Genomic DNA, 18,432 nt, shown 5'->3' with positions numbered 1-18,432 from the left:
CTCCCCCAACCTGCCAACAAGCCCGCAGCTGATAGGCTGCGGCCGAAGAAGCTCGGCGCTGATTGGCGGTTGGCGCCCCGTCCCTCAGGCAGCGGACGGGCCATGTCGGCGGCGGCCGCGGCCCGGGACGGGCTCGGGGAGGGCGCGGGCGGCGCCGCGGGAGGTGGCGATGGCGGCGGGGGAGGGATCCTGAACCGCTTCGTGCAGCTGCCGGGCAGGCCGCGGGCGGCGGGTGAGTGGCGGCCGGCGCCGGGGATGACCCCGACCCCAAGGCCCAGAAGGGGCTCGGGACCGGGGCAGCCCCGACCCTGAGGGGTCCGAGGGGTCTGGGAGCGGAGCATCCCCGTCTCAGGGGGACCGGGATCGGGGCACGCCGATTTCTAAGGTCCCGAGGGGTTGGGGGTCGGGGCACTCCCTTCTCCGGGAGGTCGGGGACGGGGACACGGCCGTCCCCGAGGTCCTGAGGCGTCCTGGACCGAGCACCGCCATCCCGGAGCAACGGGGCTGGGACAGACCCGTTCCCAAGGCTTCAAGGAGTCCGGGAATCAGCCATCGCCGCGGTGTTCGGGAGCGGGGCACCCCCATTCCTTGGGGGGTCCTTAGTCGGGGCACCCCCACGCTCCGGGGAGGTCTGGTCACCCCGGCCACGAGGTGCCGGTGTCCCAAACCGGGACACGCGTGTCCCCAAGGCCCTCAGGGGACTGGGAGCGCGACACTCAAGGAGGCCCCGAGGGGACAGCTGTCCCTGGCTCTGGGACATCCCCGGGGGGAGCTGGGGTACCCCAGGAGACCGGGAATAATGGGGTCACCCTGTCCCCAACCCCGGGAATGGTGTGGGCTGGGGGGGAGCTGGGCTGTTCCCATCCCGGGGTATGGAACCTGGGATCAGGGATGGGGAGGGGGCAGTTATCCTTTGACAAATGGATTTAGGGTCACCCCCTCCTACAACCCGGTGTAGGGTCCCCCATGCCAGTGTTTTCCAGCTGCTGGGAGGTGCTTGGATGCCCCCCGTGGGCTGTTCATCCCCGTGGATAGGGGTATCCCACAGGGATCAGCTCTGTTTCAGTCATCCTGGACAAGCCCAGTGACCCCCCCCACTTTGCAATCCCAGCTTATTGGGGGTTCTGGGGCATCCCCACAATCCTGGGAGGGGAGATCCTGCCTGGAACATGACATCAGCTTTGTCCTGTTCCCTGGGAAAAGCGGTTCTTTCCTTTCTCCACCTCTCTCCTAGCAAGGCTGAAGGGTTATTCCATAACTTCTGGATGTCTGTCACCCCCAACAGCCCCCAAATATTCCAGGAGGAGGCTGAGGTTAGCCCAGGATCACAGGACTGGGAACTTCTGCAGTACTGGCAGAGATGTGGGACAGCCCCTGGCCCTGTGATATTCCCAGCTGCTGTGGGAATATCCCTTTTTTCCTTATCCCTGTAGCTCCTCGTGACCTTGAGCTGCATATCCCAGGATCAGGAATCCTTTCCTGCCACTCACATCCCTCAACTCACGTGGGACATGAAGCCCCTCACCCCTCAGGGGTGGCAGCACCAGCAGCAGCTGGGAAGGGCTCCTCAATCCATGTTCCCATCCCTGAAACCTGCCATATATTTTTCCCTATAAATTCATTTCCCACATGCCACGCTCTGGCTCAGCCTTCCAGCCTCTTCCAGCAGCACTGGGAATTTGCTGAGTGGCTCCACACCTTCTATTTTTGGGCAAAGGCTCAGCCACATTTCCCTCCTTCCTTAGAAATGCCTTTTTTTTGGAAACACAGGCCCTGGTTCTCTTCCCCTTGCTGCATTTGAAGCGTTGGGATGGGAATTGCATCCTCCTCATCCTGCATGGATTCTGTCCCTCCCTGCACCTGGCCCAGCTCAGCCTTGCCTCTTAAACCAGCCTAAAGCAACCCCAAACTGACTGCCAGCCCCAAAAATCCTGGATTGTTGGAGTTTTCTCCCAGTTTGACACCTGTTAAGGTCCTGTTTATAGAGCTCCAGCAGCAGCCCTTACATAACCACGGGGAGAGGAATTTTTCCTCCCCTCATTCCATTTCCACCAACCTGATTTGTTCCCGAGCTCCCAAGTTTGTTTTCTTAGCTCCCAGTTCTCCTCCAGACTTGTCAGGTTTCATTCCTCACCTCCCAGCTTTCCTGCAGAATTTCCAGGTTGTCTTTCCTTCCCAATTCTCTTAAATTTTCTTCCAAACTTTTCAGGATTCTTCTCTTACTCCCAGTTCTCTTCCAGAGTTCCCAGGTTTGTTTTCTTAGCTCCCAGATCTCCTCTAGGATTGTCAGGTTTCATTCCTCACCTCCCAGCTTTCCTGCAGAATTTCCAGGTTGTCTTTCCTTCCCAATTCTCTTAAATTTTCTTCCAAACTTTTCAGGATTCTTTTCTTACTCCCAATTCTCTTCCAGAGTTTTCAGGAGTTGTTCCTCCATTTTCCCCACGCTGCTCCATGCCCTGGTGTTTGTAAGGTTTGGAAAGATGAAAAAAGAGTCAAATACAGGTGGTTTGTGGTTGGTTCTTCTTTTTCTGTCCACGTTTTTCAGTGTTTTCATCAGACTGCTGGGATTAAGGGAATTGGGACAATCTGGACACTTAAATGGATTTTTGCCTCTCCTGGCTCAGCATTCCTGCTGTTGCCTTCAGCTGTAATTTTCCCAGTCACAGAAGGGTTTGGGATTTTTTTTTTTTTTTTTAATGGAGAGGTTCAGTTTTTAATAGATATTAAAAAAGAGCAGAAATTCCAAATATCCCAAAGCCCTTTGTGTCATGGAGAATTCCTTAATTAATGGGATAACATTCCAGGGACCTGCTGAGGCTGGAGGAGCGGGCAGGCAAGTGTGCAGTGTACCAAAGACAAAATTCCAAGTGCAGCAGCTGGAATGACATCCCAAGAGTCCAAAATCTTGGATCTGTGAGGTTTGGGAGCAGCCCCAACTGAGAGAGGGAGCTGAGGGAAGGCAAATCAGGGCCTGGGCTGTGTCCACAGGGACTTTGGGAGGGAGAGGTGGGATCATCCTGCTCTTCCCAGTGCCCCTGGAATTCTGTGTCCAGTTCTGGTCTCCACAAGTCAAGAAATTCCCAGGCAGACTGGAGAGCATCCAAAGGAGATGGTCCAAGGAAGGAAGGGCTGAAGGATTCAAGTCCCTTCTCCCTGGAATTCCCAGAGCAGCTGTGGCTGCCCCTGGATCCCTGGAAGTCTCCAAGACTTGGTTGGATGAGGCTTGGAGCAGCCTGGGATAGGGGAAAATGTCCCTGCCCATGGAATGGGATGATCCTTAAGGTCCTTTCCAACCCAAGCCATCCTGGGATTGCATTCCATGATTCTGTGAGAAGGGAGGGCTCAGATGGAACCTCATTTGTGTTTTCCAGTCCTTAAAGGATGGAGGGTCTCCTTTCCATGGAGAGGACAAGGAGCAGTGAGGACAGGGTGCACTGGGAAGGTCCATCCCAATGGAAAAAAGACATTTTTTACAGTGAGAATTCCATCATTCCCTGGGACAGCCTCCCCCAGGATGTGGTGGAGGCCCTGGAGGGTTTCAGATGTGACTGCTCAAGGTGCTGAACAACCTCATCCCAGCTCCTTTTCCCACAGGACATGGGACCAGATGATCTTGCCAGCTCTATGGTTTTCATTCTCCACAATTCCTTTCTTTTCCTTTCTGCTTCTTGGAAACAAACAACCCAAGGGTCGCTCCGTTTTAGTGGTGTAAAATCCTTTAAAACGTGATTGCCCCAAAGATTTTGGAAACAAAGCCTGGGAGAACCAGACCTGTTCACAGAATGACCAGGCTGGGAGAGACCTCCAAGAGCATCGAGCCCAGCCCAGCCCAAGAGCTCAGGCAGACCCTGGCACCCAGTGCCACATCCAGGCTTTTTAAACACATCCAGGGGTGGTGACCCCACCACCTCCCCGGGCAGCCATTCCAGAACTTTATCACCTTTCTGGAAAAGCTTTTTCCTGATATCCAACCTGAATTTCCCTGGGCTCAGCCTGAGCCTGTGTGCTCTGGCTCTGTCAGTGCTGCCTGGAGACAGAGCCCAAGCCCAGCTGAGCACAGGCACCTTCCAGGAGCTGTGGAGAGAGCTGAGGCCAGCCCTGAGTCTCCTTTTCTCCAGGCTGAGCACCCCCAGCTCAGTTCCTCACAGGCTTTGTGCTCCCAGCCCCTCTCCAGCCTCGTTGCCTGTTCCTGACATTGATCCAAACCCAGGAGCTCTCCCAGGATGATAATTCTGGAAACACTGCTTGGAGGTCTCAGTAATATCTGGAAATCTTTTGGCTGTGCTGCAGGTTGTGTTTGGCATCCTTGGCTGGATCTTCTGGCTTCTCCCATTTTCCCTCAGCCCCTCAGAGCCGTTGGTCAGGGACCCAGCTACAGCTGGGAATTTTTCCTTTTGGGAACTTTTCCTTTTGGGAATTTCTCAGGTGTGGGCAGCCTGCCAAGGAAGGAAAGTGTGGGATCTGCAGAGGCTGAACACAGCTGGATGAACAAATAGGTTTTAAACCTCACTCTCAGCGATGCATTCCCAATCCTGCTTATCCAAACATTCCTGAGGGACTCCAATTACATGAGTTCCAAACTTATTTTGTCCTGCTGTTGTGGAAAAGATGAAACTTTGAAGATGGGAGTCAAAGTCAATATTGACTTGTGTTGTTCTGGTTCAGCCCTTGACCTAAATGTCCTTCAGGATTCCTGCAGGGATCAGAAATGGAAAGGGAGAGATGGAATCCTGCTGTTGTGGATGTTGAAAAACCAGGCAGGAGGAAAAATAATCACAAAACCATCTTTAGAAAGCTTTAAAAAGCAGAGAAAAGGACACGTGCAGAGCCTTGGGATATTCACCACGGATGTGGCACTTGGAAAAGAGGAGGATCCAAAGCCACGTTGGATTTGTTGGTTTTACACCCTGTAGTTATTCTGTTTATATTTCCAAAAATAGGGCTTCAAGTAGAAATTCTGCTGCTGGTGGTGATGCTGATAATGTGGTGGTATAACACACACCTCGTGGGATGGCCTTGCACTGGGATTTGTGGGATTGAAACCATGGATTGTTTGGGACACCCTGATAACAGGACAGACTTTTCACTGCTGTTCCTTTTCTTGTTATCCTGACAGGAAGAACTTTGAGGTACTCAAAGTGCTGCTGATAACCCTGAGGTGGATATTGGGATTAAATTAGCTTGGGAAAAACGGGAACTGATAAAGGAGTGTACAATTGTGGGATGGTTTGGGTGGGAAGGGATCTCAAAGTCCATCCAGTGTCACCCCTGCCATGGGCAGGGACACCTCCCACTGTCCCAGGTGGCTCCAACCCCATCCAGCCTGGCCTTGGGCACTGCCAGGGATCCAGGGGCAGCCCCAGCTGCTCTGGGAAGCTTGCTCAGTGCTCCACCATTCTCAAAGTAGAAGTTTTTCCTCATATCCAGCTGGAATTTCCTGTGTTTCAGGTTGTGCTCGTTGTCCCTTCTCCTGTCACTGAGCAGTCCTGTCCCATTCCCCTCCACACCCACCCTTGAGATACAAATGGATTTGTTTAGGGTTTCTGACAGTCATAAGAAAAAGGATGGCTTCAGGAGGCTCAAAACAACTTCATATTCATGGAATCATGGAATCTTTTCAGTTGGAAAAGGTCTCTCAGACCACTGAGTCCAACCATTCCCAGCACTGCCAAAGCTACCACAGCTCCACATCCCCAAGTGCCACATCCACGGGGCTTTGAAATCCCTCCAGGAATGGGGACTCCACCCCTGCCCTGGGCAGCTGTGGCAGGGCTGGACAAACCTTTCCATGAAGGAATTTTCCCTAAAATCCACCCTGAGGCTGCCCTGGCCCAGCCTGAGGCCGTTCCCTCTCCTCCTGTCCCTGTTCCCTGGAGCACAGCCCGACCCCCCCGGCTGTCCCCTCCTGGCAGGGACTTGTGCAGAGCCACAAGGTCCCCCCTGAGCCTCCTTTGCTCCGGTGTCACATCTGGAAACGCCTTCTTGTTTCATCCCCTGTCCTAATTACAGCTCCTGCAGGAGAGGAGTTCAATTAGGAACAGCTTGGAATTGTCAATGCAGCAGCTCCCTCAGAACTCCTGGGCTGAATCACTGTTCAAGGGGAATTTAGCAGGGTGTTGGCAGGTCAGTGCCCAGCCAGCTGCTTTCTGTCAGATGGCTCAGCCCTTAATTAGGACTTTCCTTAATTATATCCCTGTCGTGGTGTTTCAGCCTGGAATCACTGAATCCATTGGTTTGGAAAAGCCCTCCCAGGCCATCCAGTCCAAGCTGTGCCCCATCCCCACCTTGTCCCCAGCCCAGAGCCCTGAGTGCCACATGCAGGAGTTCCTTGGACACCTCTAGGAATGGGCTCTCCAAAGCTCCCTGGGCAGCCCTTGCCAAGGCCTGACCCCCTTTCCATGGGGAAATTCCTGCTGCTGTCCACCCTGAGCCTCCCTTGGCACAACTTCTCATCCTGAGGGGGATTTTCAGGACGAGGCTGCCCCAGGACCCACCTTCAGCACGTACAGGGGCCGCTTCTCGTAGCTCTGCCCGATCTGGATCTTGCTGACGAGGCTGGGATGATCCTCCACCAGGACGTCCATCCACTGGTAGATCTGGAAGGAGGAGCTGTTGGGTCACGAGGCTCAGCCTGGTTCTCACCTTTTGCTTTTGAGGGTATCCAGCACTGGCTGCCACAAGCAGAGCTTCCCTGGGGAAGATCTGGTGCTTCCCTGGAGACCTGGGACTCCCCTGGAGAAGACCTCGTGATTCCCTGGAGAACACGAGGTGGCTGAGGCTCTGTGTGAGCAGGGAAAGGCATCCAATCCAAGCTGTGCCCAATCCCCACCTTGTCCCCAGCCCAGAGCACTGAGTGCCACATCCAGGGATTCCTTGGACACCTCCAGGTGGGGATGGGGACTCCAAACCTCCCTGAGCAGCCCCTTCCAACGTTTAACAAACCTTTCCATGGGGAAATTCCTCCTGATGTCCAACCTGAGCCTCCCCTGGCACAGCTTGAGGCTGTTTCCTCTCATCCTGTTGTTAAACTTCATTCTGATTGTGGAACTTATTCCCTGAAATTTTTACTGTTCCCGTTTTTGCCCTCAGGACTAAGGAAAAAGAACCTCCTTGTAAGTGCACCTTCCCATCCTTCCTGCTTCTCTCTGGAATCTTAAACTGGGAAAACAGGTGCTTCCCAGATCATATCCATCATCCATCCATCCATCCATCCATCCATCCATTTTAAAGCCATTTTCCATAACTTTACGACCTCTTCCCCACAGACCTGGTACATCCTGCTGCTTTCCATGTCCAGCATCAGGGAATTCACAGCAGGACCTGGTGAATTCCAGCTTTTCACACAACGGGGCCCTGCTGTGCTTCCCTGAGCTTTGGGTGTTTTGGGGTTCAGCTTTGGGAAATGGGCTTTGCTCACGATGAAGTTCAGCAAATCCCAGGATTTTCCCATCTAAAAGTTAGACCTGTGGAATGGGCAGCAAAACCAGCTGCAAGCCTCTCCTGAATTCCAGCAGGAGCTGTGAATCATCCAGTGAGTCCTAATTAAATGGAAGTGCAGCTCTTTATTGGAGCCGTGGAATTTGGCTGCAGAAGGAACTCGTTGGAATTAACCCTTGAACAGCTTTTACAGCTCTTTTCCTTAAAAAGACACGATTGGAGGGATCTTCCCTGAAAACAGTGATGAGCAAGAGAGGGAAAGGCCCTGAAAGATCATCCAGTGCCACCCCCTGCCATGGGCAGGGACACCTTCCACTATCCCAGGTTGCTCCAAGCCTGGCCTTTGACCCTTCCAGGGATGTGTGATCCCTTCCTGTTGAAAACTGGGATTTCTGGCAAAGTCAGGTGCCTTCCCTACTTAATTTTGGGAGGTGGGTGGCAGTGAAGGCCTCCTGGGTGGGTGTGTTTTAATTAATTTTCTTGGAATTACTCCTCTTACCTTGAGTTTATTTGCTTTATGTAAAATTCAGCCTTATTCTCCTCTTTTCCCTCCAGTAAATTCTCATGGCAAGTGTTAGAACTAGAGGGAAATAAAATCTATATTTAATATAATATCTGAACTCCTAATTCCTTAACATCTTTTAAATTAGGATGTGGAATATCCCCCTGTCCTGTGCCCCCACTACAGATTTTTCCCTTAATTCCTTAACTTGCTTCCCCTCTTTCTTCAGCCAGTGCTTATTAGTTTCTAAGTGGGAATTGCTGTGAGACACAATTATTCCTGGAAACACCCCAAATCTGTCAAAACTTTGTCTGAACCCAGGAGAGCAGCTTAATTTTGGACCAGAGTTGAACATGATTAAGCAAAGCTGCTTGTGCTCAGCTCAAGTTCATTATTTGGTCTGGACAAATAATTGATTTCACTTTTCCTGTAGGAAAAATGCTTCATGCCTCTTTTTTCTTTTTTTTTTCTTTTGCAGTGTCAGATTCACTGCTGGGAATTATAACAGAAGAAAACATGCTGGGTCCTAATTAGATGCTTTCCTGGCTCCTTTTCCATCCTAAAATCCATAAAAAAAGTCTGTGGGAGCAGGTGGGAGGTGAAGGTCACTGATTTGTTTGGGTTTGTTTTGGTCACTTGTCAGCCAAGACCTCGATTTCTGTTGTCCAAGAATATTCCTGGTTAGTTTTTCCTTGGCTGAATCCATCTTTTTATCTATTCCAATTGAGAGCTGAGCTGGAATTGTCCTCCCTGCTTTTATTTCCATCGAGTTTTTAGGGGTGAGCAGGCAGAGGGATTCCCTTTGGGAATGGCTTCATCTGCCTGTAGGATCTCAGCTGGATTCCCTGCTCCTGCCCAGTGCAAATGGGCAGATTTTCAGGATTTTTTTTTATTCATATTTTTATTATTTATTAATTATTCAGGAGCAGATTTTCCCTGTTCTGTCAGACAGAATAAACTAAATACAGTTCAGTGACAAAGTCATCTTGAGATCCAAGGAACAAAGAGGGAAGTCACAGAGAGGTTTTGTAGGAGGGAAGGCAAATCCTTCATTTTTTTTCTCTATTGGGCAGCTTTAAATACAAACATTTGGAATTGTTTCTAAGCTAAGTTTGCCAAACAGAAGGAAAGAAGAGGGATTTTATAAAGCACCTCAGAAAGGGCTGTTGTGGAAGGATTGCCACATGGTGCAGAGGTGGAGTGGCCAGGAATGAGAACGGTGACACGCCGGCCGTCCCTTGGCCAGCTTGTCCTTACAAAGCCATTTCCTCCTGCCGCAGAGGCGCTTCCCTATGGATTCCCTGTGGAATACATCCTGTGGGTGCACTCCTGGCCCCGGGGCACACCTTGTGGAGCTGTTTTTTCTCCCCCTCCTCCTGCAGGCCACAGGTGCCCCCCGGCCAGGAGCGGCCATCGCTGCGTGGCCGACAGCGCCAACCTCTACGTCTTCGGGGGCTACAACCCCGACTACGATGAGTCCGGGGGGCCGGAGAACGAGGACTACCCCCTCTTCAGGGAGCTCTGGAGGTACAACTTTGCCACAGACACCTGGCACCAGATGGGCACCGAAGGCTACATGCCCAGGGAGCTGGCCTCCATGTCACGTACGTACGGAAATCCAACTCCTTGTCTGCCTGCTCCTGGAGTTATTTTTAATCCTGGCTATTTTAATCCAGACAAGAACTGGAAATCTGGATGCTGTTTTTCCAAGCAGGCCCTAGGGTTGGGTTGGGTTTTGGGATTTTTCTTTCCCTTTTTTGCTCAGTTGAGATGGAGGGAAGAGAAAAGAATGGGAAAGCAAGAGGTGTTTTCCAGGTGTTTATCTTGCTGTGCTTTCAGCAGGAAGGTGCCTCATGCAGACATCTCAAAGCAACCAAAAATAGCTCTCTTTGTTCACTTTTCAAAGCAGACCTTTGGTTACCATGGTTTTAGTTGGGATCCTTTCTCCTTTAGAGCCTCTCAAAGCCATCAACGCACGGGGTGGATTGTAGGGAATTTGAGCAGCACTGAGCACTGCTGTTTCCAGAACATGGGAACATGGAATGGTTTGGGTTGGAAGGGAGTCTAAAGATCATCCAATTCCATGCCATGGGCAGGGACACCTTCCCTAGAGCAGGTTGCTCCAAGCCCAGTCCAACCCAACTTGGAACAGCCTGGAAAAATTCCGTTCTGCTGATCTCACAGCAATGAGCATCCCTGGTTTTCCCCTCTTTCTCTCCCAGTTGTTTTACATGGCAACAACCTCCTGGTCTTTGGGGGCACCGGGATCCCCTTTGGAGAGAGCAACGGGAACGACGTCCACGTGTGCAACGTCAAGTACAAGAGATGGGCTCTGCTCAGCTGCCGCGGCAAGAAACCCAACCGCATCTACGGCCAGGTAGGGAGCACCAGGGAGCCCCAAGTGCCTCACAAGGGCTCAGAGCACCAAAATCCCTTCTCTGCGCCTCACCAGAGTCATTCCCTCTGTGTAAAAGCACGAGGAAAAGCAGGTGTCCTTCGTAAAGAAGTAAAGCAGCATCGGTTCTTTGAGATTTCAAAGGAAAGGAGGTTTTCACCTTAGTTAGAATTTGTTCACTAAATGCCTGGTGCAGCTGAATGAAAAAAAGCCTGATTTAAGGAGTGGTTGGTAGTCAAAAACCTTCAAAACCCAAAGCTTTAGATGAAAATGAGAAAGTGATTTAAGGAGTGGTTCATAGTTGAAACCTTCAAAACCCAAAACTTTAAACAAAAATTAAAAAGCGATTTAAGGAGTGGTTCATAGTTGAAACCTTCAAAACCCAAATCTCTGAATGCAAGTTCCTAGGGTTCCTTTATATTAGAATTACACCTTTTAAGACTTTCCATAAATTGGATGAACGAGGTGGACAAGGAAATTAATTCACACTCACCGCAGGACTGACCCTTTTTGCTGGTGCACATCCGCTTTGGAGGAGCAGGAATTCCCTCTTCTCCAGCCCCAGGTGTCCCAAGTCCTTTCTAACTGGTTTCTCTGCCAGGCCATGGCCATCATCAATGGGTGTCTCTACGTGTTTGGAGGAACAACTGGGTACATTTACAGCACTGATCTCCACAAGCTGGACCTCAACACCCGGGAGTGGATCCAGCTGAAGCCAAACAATATGTCCTGTGACATGCCAGAGGAGAGGTGAGCACCTGGGCAGCCCCAGGGAGCTTTTTTTGGGAGGCAGGGAATGGGGAGCTTTGGGATACCTTGCTCTGGTTGGCATTTCCAGCCTTCCTTTGCCTGGGAGTTGTTTTGGCATTGGGAGGAAGGATTTTGGTTGTTCTCATCCGTGGTTTGGTGTCCAGCTGAGAACAGGGAATTGGAAATGGAAGAATCCCAGAATGGTTTGGTGGTTGGGGTTCATAGGAACCTTAAAACAAATCTAATTCCACCCCCCTGCCATGGGCAGGGACACCTTTCACTATCCCAGGTTGTTCCAAGCCCTGTCCAGCCTGGCCTTGGACATGTCCCTTAGAATACTGATGGCTGTCCTGGTATTCACTAATCCTTGCACTTAATTATTTAATAATCACTCTGCAATCAGAAAATGCCTTTCAAACTTCTGGGGTGCTGCTTGGAGGGCCCAGGAAAACTTCCACATCTCCTGAATGCTCCCAGCCTGAGGGATTGATGGCAGCAGAGCCAGGCCTGGGAGTTTCTGCTCAAATCCCTGGAATTTGATGGTGATTTCCAGAAGGTTTTTTGTTGTTGCTAATTGTGCTGCTTTGCACCTTCAGGTACAGACATGAAATTGCTCATGATGGGCAACGAATTTATATCCTGGGAGGTGGAACTTCCTGGACAGCTTATTCCTTGGATAAGGTGAGGCATTTGGAACCCTGGACAGGAGGTTTCCACACTGAGGAATTACCAGCAGCACCTCTTCATCTGGCTTTGCCTGGAGAGCCTGTTAAAAAAAAGAAAAAAAGATAATTGAGAGCAGATTGTTCTCCTATTTCTGTAAAACCTGAATTTGCCACAGAATGTCCTGGTGATGAATCTGTGGTCACTTTAAATAGTGCTCTGCTTCCAAAAAAGTGGAGTCTGCAGCACTTTATGTGACATTTTATCTCTCCACTGTCCCATTTTTCTCCCTACGTGCAGCAGGAGAAAGGTATTTCTAAATCCTTCTGAGAGCTCGAGGGTGTAGATTTTAATTGGTCCAGCTCTTTTAAAAAGCAATATTCTTATCTTTTTTTCAGCTGTAGGGCTGAAATAGCAAAGCTGGGATGGAACTTGGAAGGTGATTTTAGACCTGCTTAGTCACTGGCTGGGATCAGCTATTTCTGGGTTTACACTTAATGAAAAAAAGGGATTTATATTTAGTGGATCAGAGCCTGTGTGGTGCTGGCAGAGCCAGGGGGAATCTCATGGCTCCTCTTTTTTTCCTCCAGATCCATGCCTACAACCTGGAAACCAACACCTGGGAGGAGATCACCACAAAACCTCACGAGAAAGTCGGTGAGTTTGGAATTTCCCTGCTTGAAAGTGCAGTTTGCTTGTTCAATAAGTGACTTATGCTGGATTTGAGATCCTGCTTGTGCTGCAGCACTGAGAATTAACCCATCCAAGGGAGTTTGGCAGTCTGGCTTCTCTCTCTCCCTGCTTGGGAAAGGTGGCAGTGCTTGGATCTGCTCCCAGAGGATCCAGATCATCCCTGCTCCCTTTGAGGCCCTGGGCTTTCCCTGGAATCTCACAGCTGCTTTTCACCAAGCCAGGTTTGAGACTCTGGGGAACAAAATTCCAGCATTTTTCTTTCTTCCCTGGAGAGGAACTAGGACTCAAACCTGAAACAGCTGCCTAAAATTACACCTTTTATACCTGGGATAGGAGGAAAGCAGAACTTCTTAAACTCCATGATTAAATGTTGAGACAAAATCACTGCTTGCATTAGCACTTTAAAGCAATTATTGTTGATATATATTTTTAAATTTATTCTCCTCAGGCTTCCCAGCAGCCAGAAGATGCCACAGCTGTGTCCAGATAAAAAATGGTAAGATTTACCTCTGGAAAATTGGTGTATCTTGTAAAACCAAACAGGGGAGAGTTGGAGAGAACTGCAGGGAACACGTGGCTTTTCTGGAAGAGGATTTCTTCCTCACTCACAGGCCTTAAGCTGCCTGGTTGGCACCATTCCTTCTGCACTGAAAAAAAACCAGTTACAATCTTGATCCCTCTTTTCCAAACCCTTCAGGTCAGTGGCTGAATGCTCTCTGTTGAAGGGTGGAGGGAAATGCTGGATTATATTTCCTAGGAGTGTTAACTGTGCCAATAAAAGTAAGGCAGGAGCTGGGAGATGCTTCCAGCCCACCAGCAGGATTTGGCAGCCCCTGAACTGAGAACTTGGGCAAAGCTGGAGCAAGGCAGAGCTGGGAGCTGGGGCTGTTCCCTGTGGGTTTAAAATCCCTGGAATCTGATCAAGCCCAGGTGCCTGAGAACCCAGCTTGGCTATGAAAAGAGAGAATGCTCTCCTGCTTGCAGTGACATTTAGCCCTCAGTCTGCCAAGGTGGGGTTGGGATCACGGGCAGGCTGGGAAGGGGGAGATGGGCCAGAGATCCACCTTGATCCCCCAGTGTGGGCAGCAGGGGAGGGGAGATTCTGCCCCTCTCAGGTTAGACCCCACCTGCAGAGCTGCCCCAGCCCTGGGGACAACAGCAGCAGCACCTGGAGCTGCTGGAGAGAGCCCAGAGGAATCCATGGAGCTGCTCCAGGGCTGGAGCCCCTCTGCTCTGAGCCAGGCTGGGACAAGAACCTCTGAGTGCCCTGATCAGCATCCTCTGGGGCCTCCACCCAGGGCATTTCAGGAGCTGCATCTAAATCCAAACCTTGGACTCTCTCCTCATGCCCTGGAGGGGCTGCAGGGCCCCCAGCAATGACCATGAGGTCCTGAAGGGTCTGGAGATCAGCTCTGAGCCACGGGCATCCATGAAATTGGAGTGAATCCAGAGGAGGCCCTGGAGCTGCTGCAGGGCTGGAGCCCCTCTGCTCTGGAGCCAGACTGGGAATGATCACCTGGAGAGGAGAAGGATCCAGGGAGAGCTTCCAGCACATTCCAGGCCCTAAAGGGGCTCCAGGAGAGCTGCACAGGGGCTGGGGACAAGGCCTGCAGGGACAGGACACAGGGAATGGCTCCCACTGCCAGAGGGCAGGGATGGATGGGAGATTGGGAATTAGGAATTCCTGGCTGGGCTGGAATTGCCAGAGCAGCTGGGGCTGCCCCTGCATCCCTGGAATGTCCAAGGCCAGGCTGGACACTGGGGCTGGAGCAGCCTGGGACAGTGGGAGGTGTCCCTGCCCATCAGGTTGGAACTGGATGGGCTTTGAGGTCCTTTCCCACCCAAACCATTCTGGGAATCTTTAAGTGGCCTCTGCTTTGTGGTGGGCCCAATTTGGCAGATCCTAAGAACCTTTGTTGAGGTAAAACAGTTACTGATCCCAAACCTGTGTGGGGAAGGTGATCCCTGACCTCTCTTCCAGCGTGTCCTGTGGTTCCTGGCAGGGGCATGGCTGGGCCTGGCAGCTCCCCACATCTCCTCTCTTGCAGATGTGTTCGTGTGTGGAGGCTACAACGGAGAGGTGATTCTGGGAGACGTTTGGAAGCTGAACCTCCAAACTTTCCAGTGGGTCAAGCTCCCAGCTGCCATGCCAGAGCCTGTGTACTTCCACTGTGCTGCTGTCACCCCAGTAAGTGACTCCTTTTGTTCCTCTGGAGCTGGGATCCTTCCTCCAAGCACTCTTCCCTTGGTGTGGGCTGCAAATAGAGCTGATGGGGCCTCCACTGGATGCAGCAGCTTTTGGGAGGCTCTTCTTCCTGCTGCTGTTTGAAAAGTTAAGCCACACTGTGGATTTTGCTTTCTGAAAGAAATTATGCAGAATTTGAGCTTTTTAATTCCTTGTGGGAACAGCAGTTCCTGCTTGTTAAAGGAAAAAAAAAAAAAAAAAAAAAGCACAAATACTCCCTGAGTAAAGTGATTTTAGCCTACTGAGAACAGCCTGAGGTGGAAGATTGGGTGAGGCTGTTTCCAGCCCTTTGGAAACCACTGAGGAATGTTGGTATTGCCAGAGCTTTTGGCCATAAGTAGAAGGCTGGAGACCTGGGATTGGTAATGAACAGGCAGCAAGAAATGCCTTTGGCTGTGCCTTCACCTCCTTCAGCTCCTCATCTCCTTAGGGCAGAGATCACATTCCTCGGTGTCACTTCGTTTGGGGAACGTTATAAATGCAGCTTTTCCTGGGAAGCCTGATAAAGGTGTTTCCCAGGCAGCTCAGTGACTGCCTGGGCAGCTGGAATGCCCTTTCTTTGCCAGCCTGTGGGGGAAAAAAAAGCTACTCAGCAGCTGAATTTTTCCCATCTCTCTGTGTTCCTGTCATCCCTGGAGCAGGGTTGTGCTGAGCCAAGGGAATGCAGAATGTCTGAGGTGGGTGTAGTTTAAAAATACATTATTTTTAGCTGAAGCATGAGTATGGCTCTGTACTACTTTATTAACAGCTTGCCACACTCCTAAAATGGATTTCTTGAGATAGAAATCACCTAAATCTCAGAGCAAAGCACTCTGAGGTGGTGGATATGTGGTTTAGGATGAGACATGGCCCTTCCAGCAGTGATTCCTCCCTTGACTGAGAGGATCCCAGAGTGAGTGGCTGAGGCAGTGACACCTCTGCTGAAGGCTGTGAGGTGGAATGGGGACAGCCCAATCCTGCTTTTCCTGGCTCTGTAACTCCTGTCCCCTTTCCCCACCCAGGCTGGCTGCATGTATGTCCACGGAGGGGTGGTCAACATCCACCAAAACAAACGGACTGGCTCCCTGTTCAAAATGTGGCTGGTGGTGCCCAGCCTGCTGGAACTGTGCTGGGAGAAGCTTCTGGAATCTTTCCCTCACCTAGCAAGTCTCTCCAGATCCCAGCTTTTGCACCTTGGACTGACGCAGGGACTTGTTGAGCGACTAAAATGAGAACATCTCCCACTTCTGTCCAAGACTCACCACGTTGAAGAATTCCCCCTCCCATCCCCTATTTATGGATTCCATGGATGGTCCTGCTAAGAACATGGAGAAACCTGCTCAAGGCCTTACTCAGCAAATACATCAATGCCTTTCCAGACATTGTTACTTTTAGTCATTGAAAAAAAAAAAAATTATCCCCTTTTTATTTATGGAGCTCTAAGTTACACCATTAATCCAAAAGTATTTTCTGAGACTAAGCAGCCAACCAGCAACCTGTCATCAGCACACGCTTGCAAATTAATTGGGGAGCTTAACGAGTTACTGAATGTCTGAGCCCGTGCTTACACGTGGCACCTTCACCTTGGTATTTCCACCATCGTATCCAACGAGGGACATTTGCTGCAGAACGACCACCAATCTGTTCTTTTGCTTTGGATAACCCATCCCTCCCAGCCAGCTGAGCTCCCCCTCTCCAAACCCAGCCCATTCCTTCAGCCCTGCATGTGTTCCATGGGCATGTTCCCATCCCTGAGCTTCCGGAGACGGCTGGAACGTCGCCGGGGCGGCGAGCGAAGCTTGGCCCGTGCAGCTTCCCTGGTGCAGTGTCTGTGTCCTCCCCTTTTCATATTGAAAGGTTTGCTTGGAAAACTGGGAAAAAGTTGCCACTTAGGGGACTACTGTGTAGTTTTTACTGGGGGTGGAGAGGAAGGAGGTTTTCCTGAGGCTCTTTTAAATCTTTTTGGCTCACTTTGCACCCAGAACGAGCTACAGCAAAAACTCACCCTGTAGATTTCAGAGCTCTTTGAACTTGCTCAACCAAGCCCTGGTTCTCAGCATCTCACAGCTTTTGGTTTTCCTTCCTCCCACACTACCCAAATTGGCCTTTTTCTTCTTGTTTCACCCTCCCCTGAGGGTGGGAGATGTGATTTAAAGCCAGTTTGGAGAGTGGCTTTGTAGATAGCTCAGCCCAGGAAATACAGCATCCAAAAAAGGGGAAAGGGAACAACTGTCCCTCCTTCTGGGAACAGGGACTGTCTGTGCACAGGAAGGGGTGGCTCTGATCCTCTTGTGCTCTCTACACTGCATTTGTTTAAGTGGCCACTGAACTCTGAACAGCTCCAGGCATGAGGTTTGTGCAAAATCCTTTTCAGTTGGAGCCCATTTTTAAGTGCCTTTTGTTTTTAAAATCAGCTTTTCCCAATGCTTTCTTCTTCATCAAAGGCAGAGGTTACACTCTGGGGTTTTAGTTTCTTTTTAAGAGATTGCATTTATGTTTAAATAAACCATAGCATTGTCTTCATGTTGTTAATCCAAAGGTGCTGCCTGCTGGAGTCACTGCCCCCCATGTAGGGAACTCACCCCTTGTCTCAAAATTAAACTTCCCCTGGTCTTGAGAATAGATTTTCCTCTTTCTCCAGCTTCAGTTGCTGCTTTTTTTTCCCCCCACAAGGCTCAGAAAACAAAGTCTGGACCTCACTGCTGAGGCTTTCTCAGGTGCTTGGACCACAGGAACTGGTGGGAGCTGCTTGGAGCTCTGGTGTCTCCATCCCCTACATTGCACCTTCACAGGAATTGTGCTTTTCAACCCCTTCCCAGCCTCCCTGGCTGCTGAGTCCAGACCCTGCTGGCAGCTGTGGACTGGGGAAAGGTTCCCTGCTCTCCTTCCCTGGCTTGCAGTGACCTGCAGGACCATTTCTCCAGCTCCTTCTTCCATCCCAAACGCTGAGGCTGAATAGCCACACTTCCATCTTTGCCTTGTGGACCTTTGTCTTGGAGCAGCCTGGTCAGCCCTGTGCTGGTTTTTCCTCTCACCTGCTTTAAAGAGCATCTCTCCTCATCCCCAAGGTGATACTGGAGCCATCAAAGTCTGGATCTCTGAGCAAGCACATTCCTTAGGTTCTTAGACTTTCCTTACTCTGGAAATCTCTGGAGCTTTCTCTGAGGTTGTCATAAAGCCTCTCTCAATGATTTTGGAGCAGTCTTGGGACTCTGGAGAGGTCTCAGCTGGCTGGAAGCTGGTCCCAATTTTTAAGGGACAACCCTGGAAACCACAGGGCTGTCAGTCTCACTTCAGTGCCTGGTAAAACCCTGGAAAAGATTATTCTGGGAAGTACTGATAAACCTCTGGTGGACAGCACAGACATGGGTCACAGCCAGCACGGCTTCAGGAGAGGGAAACCCTGCCTGGCCACCCTGATTTCCTGCTACAACAGCACAACCCACCTGGATGTTCCAGGAAAGGCAGGAGGTGGAATCTTCAGACTTCAGCAAAGTGCATCCAGGACAGGCTGGGGAGCAGCTGTGGGACAGGACCTGGGGGTCCTGGGTGATGGGACAGCAGTGCCTTGGAGCCAGGGGGGACACCTCTGTCCTGGGGACATCAGGGACAGCAGCAAGGGAGGGGATGGTCCTGCTCTGAACAGGCTCCCCAGGGAATGGGCACAGCCCAGGAGCATTTGGACAATCCTCTCAGGGCTGGGGGGGGATTGTTGGGGTGTCCTGGGCAGAGCCAGGAGTTGGACTTGATTCCTGTGGATCCCTCCAC

At 50.9% G+C, this 18,432-nt stretch overlaps 1 protein-coding gene across 1 annotated transcript; it reads left to right on the top strand.

Annotated features, from left to right (window-relative positions):
* Positions 1–69: 69 nt before the first annotated feature.
* On the top strand, positions 70–17,202 carry KLHDC10 (kelch domain containing 10). The gene is made up of 9 exons (XM_053978972.1): positions 70–232; positions 9,322–9,543; positions 10,162–10,316; positions 10,936–11,084; positions 11,681–11,765; positions 12,338–12,404; positions 12,889–12,936; positions 14,489–14,628; positions 15,687–17,202. The coding sequence occupies exons 1-9, from the start codon at positions 103–105 to the stop codon at positions 15,894–15,896; spliced, it is 1,206 nt and encodes a 401-aa protein (XP_053834947.1). The 5' UTR covers positions 70–102; the 3' UTR covers positions 15,897–17,202.
* Positions 17,203–18,432: the final 1,230 nt, after the last annotated feature.

The sequence above is a fragment of the Vidua macroura genome, chromosome 5, assembly GCF_024509145.1.
Source record: "Vidua macroura isolate BioBank_ID:100142 chromosome 5, ASM2450914v1, whole genome shotgun sequence".
NCBI lineage: Eukaryota > Metazoa > Chordata > Aves > Passeriformes > Viduidae > Vidua > Vidua macroura.
The sequence above is the reverse complement of the archived record's forward strand: the minus strand, read 5'-3'. Positions and strand labels throughout refer to the sequence as shown.

What these genes read in the sequence shown, in the direction of transcription:
- KLHDC10 (XM_053978972.1), top strand. Translation starts at nt 103, where the DNA reads ATGTCGGCGGCGGCCGCGGCCCGGGACGGGCTCGGGGAGGGCGCGGGC. An exon ending in GGGCAGGCCGCGGGCGGCGG is followed by an intron (nt 233 to 9,321) that starts GTGAGTGGCGGC and finishes CTCCTCCTGCAG; the next exon opens with GCCACAGGTGCCCCCCGGCC. An exon ending in AAAACCTCACGAGAAAGTCG is followed by an intron (nt 12,405 to 12,888) that starts GTGAGTTTGGAA and finishes TATTCTCCTCAG; the next exon opens with GCTTCCCAGCAGCCAGAAGA.